Raw genomic sequence first — 15,262 nt, 5'->3', positions numbered from 1 at the left:
TTTTCCAGGAAGTATTTTGAAAATAAACTTTCCTATTCAAAGTCTGCATCTCCTTTTATGTAGGTGCTAACAATTTTCAGAAATTTATCACAAGAATCACTACCCCTAAGTAGTAGTCTATTTATATCTTTTACATATCTGGTTATTGCATTCATTCTTTCAAACTATTTTGTTTATTTTATTTTATTTTATTTTATTTTTTGGTTTTTTGGGGTTTTTTCCGGTACCTGGAACTGAACTCATGACCTTGCACTTGCCAGGCAGGTGCTGTGCCGCTGAGCTAAGTCCCCAGCCCCTCTTTCAAACTATTTCATTTATATTTTTGTCTGTCACATCATATGATGTTATATACACTCTAATATAATTAAACCATCATGCTGTTGCCTTATAGCATTCATTTCAAACTCTTTAGGAAAAACATTTTTAAACTTTAATTAGGGAAAAACAATCATCTTTATGTATTGCTTATGATGCATCTATTTCTACAAATTATTACAAGTGTGTGTAGGCTGTGCTACAAACCATTACAGAGGAAAATGATTTGGACCTTTCTGTTCAACTTCACAGTCTTAGTCATTTTCAAGTGTGTTGGAAGCATTTGGGGGGAACTTTATGTGTTCAGATTTATAATAGCAGTTAGAATAGGAAACTGTATTTAAGCAATTGATTTCTGAAATGAATTTCATAGTGTATTTACATTGCCCAGGTGTACAAAGTTCTTTTTCTATGACAATTTTTTTGGTTGCATCTATCTATCTATCTATCTATCTATCTATCTATCTATCTATCGTCTATTATCCATCTATATCTATCTACCTATCTACTATCTTCTATGTATCTATCTATCTATCTATCTATTTTACTTATCTATCTATATCTATCATCTCTCTATCTATCATCTATCATTTATCTATCATGTATCTATGCAGGGAGACTAGGTTCATGAAAGTTTAAACTGCATCTAACAGCAGACTTCAGGTCGATCCAAGTAGCCATGAAAATTGCAACACTATAGTTCTCTGAGGAAATATATTTTCTTGTTTTAAAAAAGGTATCTTTTAAGGACCTTCCTAAAAGAATTAAAAAAGAAAATCATGCATGCATGAAGTTTGAAGCCACTTCCCAAATAGAATAAATTCAAAAGAATTTTTTTGTGCCTAAGACAGAAAAATTGAATAACAGAGTGTTTCTTGTATTCATAGAGAATTTTCTCTGTTCTTTTCATTTTCCATTTGAAATAAACTCAGGAAACATTACATTAAAAATTTAGTATAGAACACTAATCTCTGATTCCTCATGTACAATTTTATGAAGTGTGTGACTTTGTATGAGAGATGTTAGTAAGATAATGTGAAAAACTCCTACCTCTTTTAACTAACAAAAGTTGATACAATTATAAATTAAATTTATGACAATGTTTAGGTTTATATTATGAAACAATCTGACTAATTTAAACAAGATATCATATATTTCTTAAAATTACTTTTTAATCAAAATTCTAAAATTCTGTCACTTACCAAAAATAATACCACAATACTTGTTTAAATTTATGACACTGATATGTTTCCCTAACAAAGTACTATAGCAGTAGCACATAGTGCATTATAAAATTTTATTGTTTTGTTTTGTTTTTGTATAGGGAATCAAACTCAGGACCTTGTGCTTGCCAGGAGGGTGCTATGCCGCTGAGTTATCTCCTCGGCAGAATATTAAATTTTAAAGTGAGATACATTTATTTTATCAGGCCATGAAATTATTCCTGGTAACTACTTATAAATATCAACTGTCAATTTGAATCCCATCTTTCCTTTTGGAAAAGTAGACTAGATTTATGAATCCCTGTATATGTTCAAAAATAATCAAAGTTATATGCTTTAATTAGATCACAGGGAGCATGGGATGCAATGAGAAGAAAGGAGGAACTAAAAGGAAAACTGTTAGGAATTTTATCTTACCAAGCATTTGCAAAAAGAGAAAACATTTGGGGCAAGATATGTAGATCACAACTCTGGTCACGGGTAGAAAACATTGTTGATGGAGAACTGGAAATCATCGAGGTTTCTGCCAGAAGTTTAAAGTAAAACATAAACATATTCACTTTCCATTTATATTTTCTGATAAAGTTTGAGGGAACAATGAATGCAAATCCTATTTTCTAATGAAAGGAAGACTGCGATTTGGTAAACAGGAAATTTGAATATGTCATCTAAGTACAAGACAATATAATAAAATTCAGCAGAAAATCAGACCAGCATTCTAGTTCATTCAAAACGTTTTTCAGAGGTATCATAAATAAAAATTAAGCCATTTGAATGACCATTGATTTTAAGAGTTCACCATGAATCTAAGTATAATGTATTAATTAATATATGTCAAAGAGAGATTTTCTAAGTAGAACAAATTTGTCACAAATGATTTTCTTTTGAGATTAGATTTGAAATAATCTTTATAAAAATGGAAAGCTTGCATCAGTAAAAATTGAAGAAAACAATAATCATCATACACCATGAATTACAACAGAGTTTTCCAAATAGAACAAGGTCAGTGTCTCAAAAAATACATTACAAAAGCATTGGTTATTAAAAAAACTAACTTTAAAATGAATAGAAAGAAAAAAATAACTCCACAGATGTGAAAATTGGAAACATTTGAACTCAATGACTTGATCTTTACCAATCCCTCCAAAATTGTATGTGGGGATAAAACATAAGCTTGCATATATACCATAATGGCATAAGTTATCACAGAGAAAATGCAAATGCGTACTGGAAAATAACAATGAATGAAGAATATACATACAATTTATTTGTTTTTGGAAGAAAACAAAACGGGAAGTAAATATATGACCGTGAGTTCCTGTGTGTGTGTGTGTGTGTGTGTGTGTGTGTGTATAACTTTGATTTTGTGTGTGTGTCTGTGTATGTGTGCGTGTCTCTGTGTGTGTCTCTGTGTGTGTGGTGGCAGGGTTGAGATAGTGACATATTCCTTAAATATTTATATTCAATCCTGAAAACAAATTCAAAAATTTGTCCATGTTTTTATTTCAGTTGTTCTTTAAGTGACAAGCGTGCACAGACTGTTGGTTTATTTCTCAGCTGAGAAAGCACTTTGAGCTCTATTTGAAGCTTTTTAGGCTCTTGATAAAAAACGGCCAAATTTCTCCAGAATATCCATCGGTGCTTTCCCCTATTCAGGGTCAAAAGCCACAACAAGAGGAGAAACATCTCTCCAGAGACAGGTTGTACTGCTTTCTGATGGAGGAAGGAAATGAAGAATAGGACATATGAACATTTTGGCTCAAAAAATAGATATTACAAAATGAAATGAAGAGAAAATGAATAATTGGAATAACTCTGGAGATGTAGGGTTGATCGATACTTAAAATCTCTTGCTGACAAAGTAGATTTTGAGCAATGATAGCAAGACATGAAGAACTGAGCTCTGTTCACTTACTGAGGAAATTGATCGCTGCCATATTCTGCAAAATATCCTACTTTGTCACTTCATGTGAACAAGTGTTTTTGCTTATCTCTTCATGTTTGTTTTGTTTTTTGATTCATTCTTACTGTCTTTGATCATTCCTTCTCGATATGATTACATTTCTTCTCATTTCACCTACTAAATATGGGTCTCAGTATATATAGAGAGAAATTTAGGTTTTAACTGCAATACTCAGTTGATTTATTTCCCGTGTAAAAATTTAAATGAGGTAAAATTGCTTAAAAGTTTCTTAGCAAACATACCACTTCTTGCAATGAACATACATTTCAAAACAACAAAATATTATTTTATGCTTTCTTTCTCTACTTTTCTTTTTCTTCAGTTTTCAAAGGGAGAGCTACAAAGAGGGAACTCAAATGTCTCGGGCATTGATTATTAAAAGGAAGATGTGAACTTGTTTATTTGTTGGGAGTTTGTAAAGACTACAGTAGCCACACTTATTAGAATTTATATTCCCCATGGTTGGAAAAGTTAATTGAGACATTGTGGAAAATAGTGTGGCTATTCCTCCAAAACTGAACATGGAACTACCATACGATGGAGCAATTGTACTGCCAGGCATATACTCAAGGGAGATGAAGTCTTTATATCAGAAAGATACTTGCTTTGCTGTGTGTACTGCAGCACTATCTCCAATAGCCAGTATATGAGGTCAACTCAGAGGCCCTTCAAAGGACGACTGGATGAAGGCAATTTGATATAATTACAAAATGTAATGCCATTCAGCCATGACAAAGAAATGCCATCCCTTGCGGCAATATTGGTGGAACTGGAGAACCTTAAGTGGAGTAAAACAAGCCCGGCACAGAAAAGTAGCACATGTCCTTATTCAGTTATTGAAACACATACATCAAGCTTGAGGGACTATGGTAGGAAGATTGGCCAACAGACATGGGGAAGCGTAGGAGGAGGGGAGACATTAATGAAGTGGGTTTTCTAGGTGGTAAGAGGGGTGTTGGAGGGACAGGAGCATGATCCAGGGTGTGAGCAGGTTAAGAGAGTATGATTGATGCATTATGTATGCACGGATATGATTATCACAGTGAATTTGATTAATTAGTGCAATTAATATGGTTTGGCAACTACAATAGTAATTTACAACCTAAGTCATGAGGAAAGTAAAGAATCTGTGATCCACTGTTGTGCTGCTAAATATACTTATTCTAAAGTACTCTCTTCTGAATGTGCACCACATAGAAATTTTGGAATTACTTTCTCTTGACCACTAGAGATAAAAGGTTACTAATAAACTGCAGCATGTTCTGGCCTCGCCTCTGCAACTGTGCCAGCGAATTTGGGCAGATCAAAAGCTTTGTAGGAGTTAAGTTCCTCACCAATAAAATTTGGGTCATAATATTGAGGCCCTCTGGAGACCCAGAACAAAAACTGTAAGGCTTTGCAGTTTTTGCATTTATTGACAAAAAGCAACATGTACTGAAAAGGTCTTCTGCATCAACATTGGAGAGTTTATATTTGAGGAGTTAATGCTCTCCCCAAACAGGTAATCACACAAAATCTTACAACTAATTGGAGTGATACACATATGTGTATGTATATATATATATATATATATAGTCTTTTTGAGACAGGGTCTCCCTCTGCAGTTCAGGCTGGCCTTGAGCTCACTTTGTAGCCCAGGCTGGTCTCAAACTCTCAATGATGCTCCTGCCTCATCCTCCCAAGTGCTGGGATTACAAGCACACACCACCATGCCCCTGGAGAGTGATAACCATTTTAAAACAATTTTTGTTATCATAGAAAGCAAAGTGTGAACACTTATAAGGTGTACCATGTTTTACCTAAAATCAGATGAAGAATAAGTTCAACAGCATGTTTATGAGTTAAACTTTAAACATTAGGAAAATGAACTTTAAAATTTCTTTGAACACTACAATGACATGTTGTAATGAAAATCAAAGGAATGAGCCAAGTTAAACTTACTATGTAGTGTGCCTTTTCTTTAGGTTATTCATACCATCAGTGCCACTGATAAAGATGATTTTGCCAATGGACCGAGGTTTAACTTCTTTCTTGATGAAAGCCTGCCTATGAACCCAAACTTCACCCTTAAGGACAATGAAGGTGAATATGAATATCTATTTTTTGGTCTCTCTGGTTTCTGTTATAACATAATATCAGTAAGTTGATTAGTTTTGTTTTATTCTTATAACTCACAAACAGTTTACACATCAGCATTCAAGTCAGTTTGATGTTAATGCATTATGATCTGTGAATAGCTTGTATTTAAAATGGAGCCATATGTACAAATAACATTCATTGAATTTATTCAGAAGCACTCCTTTAAACAAGAAATGGCATGTAATATGCTCTTGGCATATTTTAAGAGAAATCTTAGCTGACAAACATGTTTATAAGAGCAGCTGAGAATGCTGGAAGGTAAAAAATATTTAAATTAGGCAAAAATGAAAAATATATCCTAGAGACAGTTATGAAAGGAAATGCAATGATTGAAATCATCTTGTATTAGCAAGACTATCAAGATTTCCTGTACAAATAGTGTTTCCTCTCGTTATTGTGAACATTTACCAAAGTATGTGTAGAAATTCACAAATACATAATATTATGGAACTTTTTAAACTCTTTTGGTTTAACCATCTATATTTCAAAGGGGAAATAACAGCCCAGTAACTTAGCAACAATGGAAGGGTCAACTTTATTTAAATACCATGTTGGTTAGACTCCTCAAGAGTGCTTAGAAGTCATTTTTTAGTATACAGGGAAATAGCAAACAAGTATAAGACATTTTCTAGATAGCATCAGATTTTTTCTTCTCCAAACTTGCGTCATATTTATCTGAATATATTACTGTGTGGAATTTAATACTTGCCTCTGACTCTTACATTGGAAACAAAGGCACACACATCTTGGCATACACATTTAGTTACCTTTCTAGTACAAATAAAATTTTTCTTTCTTATTTTCCCTAAGTGTCTTTATAAGATCAAAATAAGGATACTAAATGGTGCATTCAGCCACACCAGTTTAACATGAACATTCAAAACTTAGTTGTCTGTCCCATTTTAAGTAGCATCATGGTCTGCTGTACTAAGTAAAATCTGTATTCCTGGTATGTGTCTATGTATGGCAAATTCCATTCAAACACTTGCACACTTACTTACATTTGAACATCTCATCTTACAGGACACATAGAGTCCACCAGAAATGTATGCATCAGGAAAAAAAAAATATATATATATAGCCTTATAGTAAATTCTTGGAGACATCGTGAAAGTATTACAAGTTAGGGTTGGCCTCTACAATGATAAGAGATGCTCAAAATGGTGGCCTTTATTTTCCAGTCATCTTTTACTATGATGATCTGCTGAAGTATGTATGATTTTTGGTGGACCCTGTATATTAAGTGTAACTAAATATATGAAACATTAAACAATTATTTTGGAAAAGTGGTGCAGACCTGAAATCACAGCACTTTAAGGGTAGAGGTGGGAAAGTCACACCACCGCGTATGGGTCTGCCATGGTGAATTCCAGGCCAGCCGAGCTCTGTGGGGAGGTTCTGCCTCAAACTGACAGACACAAACAAAAATCAGTTTCCACTGAATCTACGTTTCCAACAATTTTCTGATTTGTAATAGTATTTAATTTTCTTGGTAGGGGGAAAGCATACGAAATCATATTTCACTTGAAATTACCTTTATTCCAATAATGGTTTTATGTTATATTTTTAAAATTTTACCTTGAAGATGTCTTAGTGAAAATTTGACTGAATATTTAAATATGTATTAAATTTGTTACTTAAACTGCGTAATTGCGACTCTGAAAATATTTTAAGAGAACAGTAGATTTTTATTGCTGTTAAAACCCACATTATTACCAAAGATTTTCCTACTACACCATTATTGTACCTGGAATTTAAGAATTTAACTAATGATTTTATTAAAAATATCTTAATTCAGTGATGTGATCAATCACCACTGTTGGAATTAACATTGAAGGCATTCCCCTCAAAACATATACACAGTTAAAGAGGGTACATGTGTATGTTTCTAAGCATTTCTGCTATTCATGCAAATGAGTTCTTAAATCAGCTAAGGCATTTCAAGTGTGAGAAGCCCATGGAGTGTTACATAGTGTTAAACATGTTTAAATATATTTCTAGGAATATTTTGCAACTTTTGAGAGTCGAAGAAATTATAAATACCACAAACAATTTATCTTGCAAAGAGAAAACAGCAAATCTTAAAAAGAGGAGGAATCACTCAGATGAAAATGTATTTAAACATAAGTCTTCATTGTGCTGTAAAAGTTCAGACCTCTTAACCCCTTGAGCCTCAGGTTTTACACCTATTAATTGTGTTTATATATTCCAACTAGGTAGCTTTAGAAGAATTGCTGTTATATAAAGGTATTAGAATCAGATTGGCTGTGTCCCACAGACAAGGCAGCTATAATAATAATGAAGGATAATAATGAAGAGGTGACATTAAAAATCCAGGACTACTGAACTCATGTGGCTTGGACACTGTATTTTATGAGTTAGTAGGGATTTACCTGTCCCCCAAAAATTACAGAAAGAAATCTGGAAGAAAAAAATGAAAACCGTTATTTTTCTGAGGCTACTGTTTGCATAGCAGTACATATTTGGGGACACAGAGGCAAGTGAAGATAGCCTCTGGGCTGAAACACGTCATAAAAAAGCCATTGCCTCAGAGGAATATTCCAAAATGCTGGATAGCAAAGAATGAGTGCAGACAAACAGGGGTTTCACCAAAGGCTGGAGAAAGAATCACACATTGTTGTAAGTCTAAAGATAAAAAATGTAAAGCTCAGTGAATGAATTAAGAAATTTTGTAAAATAAATTTGCTCTGAGTAGTGAAAATATACATGAAGACAAAAATTTCTCTAACATGTTTCGCCTTCTTAAATTAAAAAAAAAAGCTGTTAACATCTTTGATAAAGATCAAAGAGGTCATTAGATAAATTGAGAAAACAATGAAAATAAACAAAATTATATGAGAGTAATTGGAAAAATTTTATCAAAATAAGACTGTTGTACTTGCATATGTAGATAAATATCCAGGGTTATATAAAGAAATATATAGAAATTAATTGTATATTGACATGTATGCAGAAATTATGCATTTAATTGCATATGCATGTATATGTATCTATATAAATCATATATAGTTAAATATAAAACTATAATTTTAAATATGTAGAAACCATCGTGACATATATATTTGATAAAATTGAAATAAGTGGTTGAAAATGGTGAAATCAAAATCAAAATTGTTAGATATGAGAGGAAAAGAAAATAAAGTAGGTGGATAACAAAGTCTGTATATATAATGCCACCTTTTCAAAAGATCTAAACAAATGTGACTGATAACATGGATAAAATTTGGTGAGCAATATTTTAATTTTCATGAGAGTGCAATATTTAAAATAAGTTTAGTAGATGACCTACCACAAACAGATATTCACTCATTCCTCCAACTAGTGTGAATTTAAACATTATTTTTGTGAATTTCTATGATTAGTGGTGATCTCTTCACAACTGCAATCAGGTTCTATTTCTTGCTCTCAAGACATTTCCTGTGACAGAACAATCACTTGTTTAAGTGAATGGTACAAAAAGTCACCAGTTTGCTCACATCTGTAATCCCAGCTACTCTGGAAGGGAATGCAGAAGTCCATGTTCAAGGTTAGCTTGAATAACATGAGAGTCCTTGTCTCAAAACTGAAAAAACAATTCTAAAGAGCTGTGGGTGTATATTAATGGTAGCGCACTTCTCCACCATGTGTGAGATCCTCGATTCCAAAACAAACATTGCGAAAGAAAGAAAAAAAGACAGTAAAAATTATAATTTCAGTATGCAATTCGGGCAAATGAGACATGTTTCTATCCTTGGAATGAAGACTTAGTATACAGTTAAGATTGTTTCTTTGAGGGGCTGGGGATTTAGCTCAGCGGCAAAAGCGTCTGCCTGGCAAGCGCAAGGTCGTGAGTTCGGTTCCCGGTACCGGAGAAAAACCAAAAACAAAACAAAAAAACAAAGATTGTTTCTTTAGAGAGATTGACGTGGTTGAAAGAAAGATGTGTGGAATTTACCAGAAACAAAGGGAAATAGCTACAAGTATTTCGCAGACAATTGAGCAAATCTAAAGAATTTAAGTTGAGGAAGAATATGAAAGTGAGATCAAAGCTACATGCATGAAAGACACATAGCTATAGAAAGTGGATATCAACTTAAGAACTGGAGGGAAACACAATCTGTAATCACTTTCACAGTTTCCTAGATCAGAAGAAATCAATTTCCTTTTTGTTTCTGTTTTTACCGTAAATACAATGGAGGACAAGGGCACTAACGAAAGAATAAAATTTCCGAGAGTTTCTTAGTTACTGCATGTATGTTGGGTTACAAATGGGTAAGAGTATCAAAACTATTGTGGGATATTTTAGGATTCTGGAAAATTTTCTCTCTTGTGCATAATAATACAAGAACTTCAGATTTTTAACTTCTCCCCATGCGGATGCTTGTGTGAGAAAACAACTCTCTATGGAGCTTCCCTACCTTATATGCCAGGACGTTAACTTCCTTTTGTTGTAGAAGATCTCTTCAAAAATGTTTGTATAACAGTCAGTTTTGGAAAATATAGCATCTCATTTCAGAATAATGTACATCTTTATTTCCTGAATAGCTTGATAGAATGATGACTCTCCTTGGAACACATTTAGTGCTTTCAAATTCCTGATAAAGGATCCAAGCTTTCCAAATTGAATTTCCTTAGCTGGTAACCTAATTCAGTAAGTGCACAACATACAGCTAGGCTCTCCTGAACCACTATTTTCACTGCAAAATATTAGGACATTATTGTGGATGAGAGCTCATACTGCTTCCTGTACGTCAGTTAAAACATCCTTTGTTTCTGATTCAGAAGCACTGTCCACTTTGAGCATTCATGTAGCATGCAGGCTAATGTTCTAGCACATAAAAATGGTTACATCGCAAACAAAACCTTTCACACTGCTGATATATCACTGAACTAATTCCGACTAGAAACTACAGTAAACCACCTATTTATTAAGATTTATTAATGGTTGGATATTAAACTCACACCAAAGAAAGGACACCTTATCCTTGTCTGATTTTACACCTACAATCAATAAGGTAGCCAATTTCTTCACATCAGCTGATTGAATCTTCCCTCATCTGTACCCTAACTGATGAGATTCCATTATCTAATAGTTAGAACAACTGGCTACACAACCAAATTTTTTTGTTGTTGTTTATTTTTTGTTTTTTTTCTGGTACCAGGAATCGAACTCACGACCTCACGCTTTCCAGGCAGGTGCTGTGCTGCTGAACTAAATCCTCACCCCCCACATAACCAAATTTAAAGCAGTGGTGTGCCCATGCTTTTGCAGATCTCTTCCCTCTGCATGAGAACTTCCCTGCCACATGTCATATATCCTGCTAATTTGCTAATTAATATGAACACTGAAAAATAAATATCTTATTGACTATTCCATCTTATTTACTAAAATGTTACTTTATTTTGGATCTAGTTTTACTGCCCACTCTGACATATTGGTAGGAAAAGAACCAGCATCAAGCTAATGACCTACATAAGAAAGCCACAATCTTACTAAAGAAAATACATTCATTCAAAAGGAAATTGGCCCACACACTCACTGCTTGGGCTGACAGCCAGTTTTCCTTTGATAGACAAATTAACCACAGGTGCAATTCTTTGTTTTCATTTCTATTTTCTTTAACACATCAGTCTTACAATTTTTGCACTCCTTGTCAGCTTACAGGGATTCCTCAAATAGATGCCACTTCCTTCAGTGGGAGTGAGGGGAGACTGGGCTCTAACATACGGTCTTGTCACTTGATGTGGTCGGCCATACATAGGTGAATGTATGGCTTGTCACAGGCCTTGTCACTTGAGGTGTCCAGCCATACATAGCCTGGAAAAGTAGACGCCTTCATCTTTTCTGAGCTGCTTTGACAGAATGCTTGAGACTGGGTAATCATAAAGAAGAAATATTTACTTCCCAAAGTTCTGAAGGCAGACAAATCAAGATCGTTTGCTGTCTGGTTAGAGCCTGGTCTCTGCATGCAAGATGGAAACTTCAGCTCTGCACTCTCTAAAGGGGGTACCCATTCCTGGAAAGGAAGCAGAGAACAGTGCTGACTCCCCTAAGTAATGGTGCTCCAGTTTCCAACACCTGTGTTTTTGAGCAAACAGAAACATTCAACCCGTAGTGCTAGAATAAAAGTATAAGGTATTTCTGTAGAAATTTTGTACTGAATGTTTCCTCTAATAAGCATTTAGAAGTGGCATTATCACTTTACTCCAACCAAAATCTGAGCTGACAGTCAGTTTTGATTTGCAGTTTTCTTTAGATAGGGCTAATTTCTGATCTGTCCTGCTGTTCCTAGTACGGGACATTCTAGGACACTTTTACTGAGAACCTGCTTGCATGTGTGCCCTGGTCCCTTACAGGAAACACTGTCCTTTCAGCATCAAGATAGGAGCAATTATTTTCTCGTTTACTGCCAGGTATTGTCACCTTAGGATTTGACTGTTTTGCAAACATCCAACTTAGCTTCCTATTTAAGGTATTAACTTTAGAAAACTAAAAAGTTTTTAGGTAAAATCAATCATGTCTTTATGTTTGAGGCCTCTCATTTTCCAATTTGATTACAAGAAAAGGAAACTCCCCACATCTTTCCTAGTTTATCTCCATTTTATAATTGCAGTGTCTTTTTAGCCCCTAATATAAGCAAATACCTGTGGAATAAAGGTGTTCTTCAGTCAACCCTTTCCCTACTACATTTCCCTTCTTTGGAGCTGTAACTCTTCTGTCTTGTTTTAGCAGTTTCCTAAGGCCACTAAATATCATTTTCTTGTAATTTTCAGGCTTCTACCTGTCTCACTACTGGAGTATAGGTCAGTTCAAAAGTTCTCACTTTTCCTTTAAACTTAGCTTTACCTTGCTTTCTTATAAAACGTAGGGTCATTTGGGAACAATTTCATTCAAAGCTTGGGATATAAACTGGACTCGGAAGAAGGAATTGTTCAATGATAATCTAATATCATCAAAGTGATGATTGTTTGGATGTTCCTTGTTTGTTTAGATTCAATTAAAATTGGTTTGAAACTCATCCTGATACTGGGGCAACACCCAGATCTTCTCCAAAATCTCTCAGAATTAAGGAAGGTTATTGATCCTCTGTGTGCCAATTCACCATTGCAACAACAATTAAAAAATCACTATTTTTCTGGTCACTTTTGTTTCTATTATTTGAAATGCTTTTCTCTGATTTTTCCATTTTCCCAAAGTACTGAGTGCCCAGAGTATAAACTGTCACTGCAGGTTCAGGTGAAGTAAGCTCAGGGAAATCACAGATTTGAGGAGATATCTAGAAAAGCTGTCAGCTGACAGTAATTAGAGCATAAAGTGCAATATCAAACCCATTTGTCTACAGTATCATAAGTGCAGCTAAATAAAATTGCCAATGAATGCATCCATGAGGTTCCCTCTTAAGCAGAGAAGCTCCGAGATTTGTGAGAGGATATCAAGGTACCAGTTCACCTCTATCATTATGACTTTCTGTATCAGAAGAAGCCCTGAGAATCAGAGCACAAGCAGCTTCTCTAAATGAGGACCCCAGGACATGAGAAAGGCCAAGTAGGATGCTTTCTCAGACTACTGAATGAGCAGTCTTGTGCTAACAAAATATTGCAAATTTTAAAATTCCAGTGAAATGGTAAAATTCAATTCGACATTGCTGAAAATCAAATCAGTGATCAGAAAAGTTTAACAAAGCAATGTAGAAGCATGCTTTAGAGTTTTATATGAGGGAGAGCTTGCTTCCCTTTGAAACCACTCATCACCTTTCCTGTGCTTCAGAGAGGTCTTTTGCAAAATGGAGATAGGTCAAAAATTACTAGGATTTTATTTTTTGCAAACAGATAAAATTATAAATAATGTGAAGTAACATATAAAATACTGGAAGTCATGTAGGGCCCACTGAAGATAATTAAAAATAAGTGAAAAATCAGTAACAAAGTAACGGAAGACATTACTCATAATAAAGTGTAATTTTGTTTAAGATTCAAAGATTTCACATATTTCCCAGACAAATCTTTTAACTTGACAGGTGATTAAGTAATTTTACAGATTTCTAGATAATGGATTGAAATTGTACAGATTTTGAAAGGAGTCAAAACACTGCTGTGTCAAAACATAACCAAATAGTCAGTGGAGGTTTTAGTGCTATTTGAAAGAAAAATTACATAAGTGAGACATCTTCCTGCCAAGGTATCACTCATTTGTCAATTAAGGAAGGCTATTTCAAAATATTAAATGCTGAGAAAATATAGCAACTATGCATCAATGGTAATAAAATTCTACTACTAAAATATATGCAGCTATATGTAGACAAATGAAAAGAATATAAAATAAGTTATCAAGGATAAAGATCAAGTGTGAAAGTCAATATATGATTAAACATCCAGCAGAAATAATGAACTGAGTGTAGTTATGCATCAGAAAATAAAAAGAATAATAATAAAGTAATAGAAAATATTCTATTTCATAGAAATACTTGCTAAAAGCACTGTGATTGTTCTCAATAACTACATGTTCACTTATTGGATGTAATTACAAATGAAGGAAAAATTTTAGACACATGTTGCAGTGCACACAAAGACCTGTGCCCTGTAAGTGACAATTTACATTGGCTGTTAAGCAAAGCACCCATCCAAATCACACATTCCAGCATTATCATTTCTAACCATGTTTCCCTGAACTTCGTGTAAAAAAAGAAGAGGAACAAGGAGGAGGATGATGAGAAGGAGAGGGAGAAAGAGAGGGAGGAGAAAAGGAAGAAGGAAGAAAAAATAATCTCTGCCCTCTAAGGGATATTCTGTGGTCAGCTCTTACTGTTGATTTTCTTCTGCTACTTAATCTTTGAAATGATAAGTACACCCTGAGGAATATAAGGCGGTAATTTGCACTCTCCAGAATCTGAGGAATTAAGACACACAGATCTTGTTTTCATGGAGCTAGCTGTCTAGTTGAGAAAATAAGGACAACATGAAATGTAATGCAGTTGTAAGTACTAAGTGTAATTTAAAAATCACTAAAAATTTATTTGTAGTTTAACAACTGGAACATGGTTTGACTGTAAAGGTGAGAATGCATTTCATCAGCCATTAGAGATAGTCCAAGATTAGTTTTCAGTGGATGAGGGATTAAGAAAGCTTGGAAGAGGTGCAGGGGCTACAGCTCCCCATCTAAGCCCTTGCCTAGTGGGAGAAAGACCCCGGCTCCACCCTAAGTGCGGTTTAGGAGGAAGAAAACATCCAAATTAGAGATGTACCATCACTTGTGTGGATCAGAAAACTCTAACAACAGTTCTAAGTGAAATAAATCAGATGTACAAGCTTAAATATCACAGGGTGTTTTTTGAATATGACAAACTCAAAATACAAAGAGAATATTGAAAGATACATGATAGGAAACAAGGAGACAGGGCTTTTGTAAGACCGAGGGGTCAAGAGGTGGGGAAGGGAAGGAGTGAGCAGAATGACGATGTGCTCTGTATGTGTATCAGCTCCCCTCTAGTAATGTATTCGCTATGCACTATACACATGTACCAATAAAAATAATAAAAGACAGAAAGGAAAGAAAGAAGGAAGGGAGGAAGGGAAAGGAAAGAAGGAAAGAAGAAAGGAAGGAAGGAAGGAAGGAAGGAAGGAA

General features: G+C 34.5%; 1 protein-coding gene across 4 annotated transcripts in view; it reads left to right on the top strand.

Annotated features, from left to right (window-relative positions):
• Cdh18 (cadherin 18, type 2) overlaps window positions 1-15,262 on the top strand; it is a 403,648-nt gene that overhangs the window by 371,296 nt on the left and 17,090 nt on the right. For all 4 annotated transcript variants that reach the window (XM_005386140.2, XM_005386139.2, XM_013515026.1 and 1 more), the window contains exon 10: window positions 5,466-5,583. In XM_005386140.2, coding sequence (XP_005386197.1) covers window positions 5,466-5,583 — 118 coding nt within the window. The remainder of the gene's footprint in view (window positions 1-5,465; window positions 5,584-15,262) is intronic.

The sequence above is a fragment of the Chinchilla lanigera genome, unplaced genomic scaffold (genome assembly GCF_000276665.1).
Source record: "Chinchilla lanigera isolate Chin_1 unplaced genomic scaffold, ChiLan1.0 scaffold00025, whole genome shotgun sequence".
NCBI lineage: Eukaryota > Metazoa > Chordata > Mammalia > Rodentia > Chinchillidae > Chinchilla > Chinchilla lanigera.
Note: the sequence above shows the minus strand (reverse complement) of the source record. Positions and strands in the feature narration are given on the sequence as shown.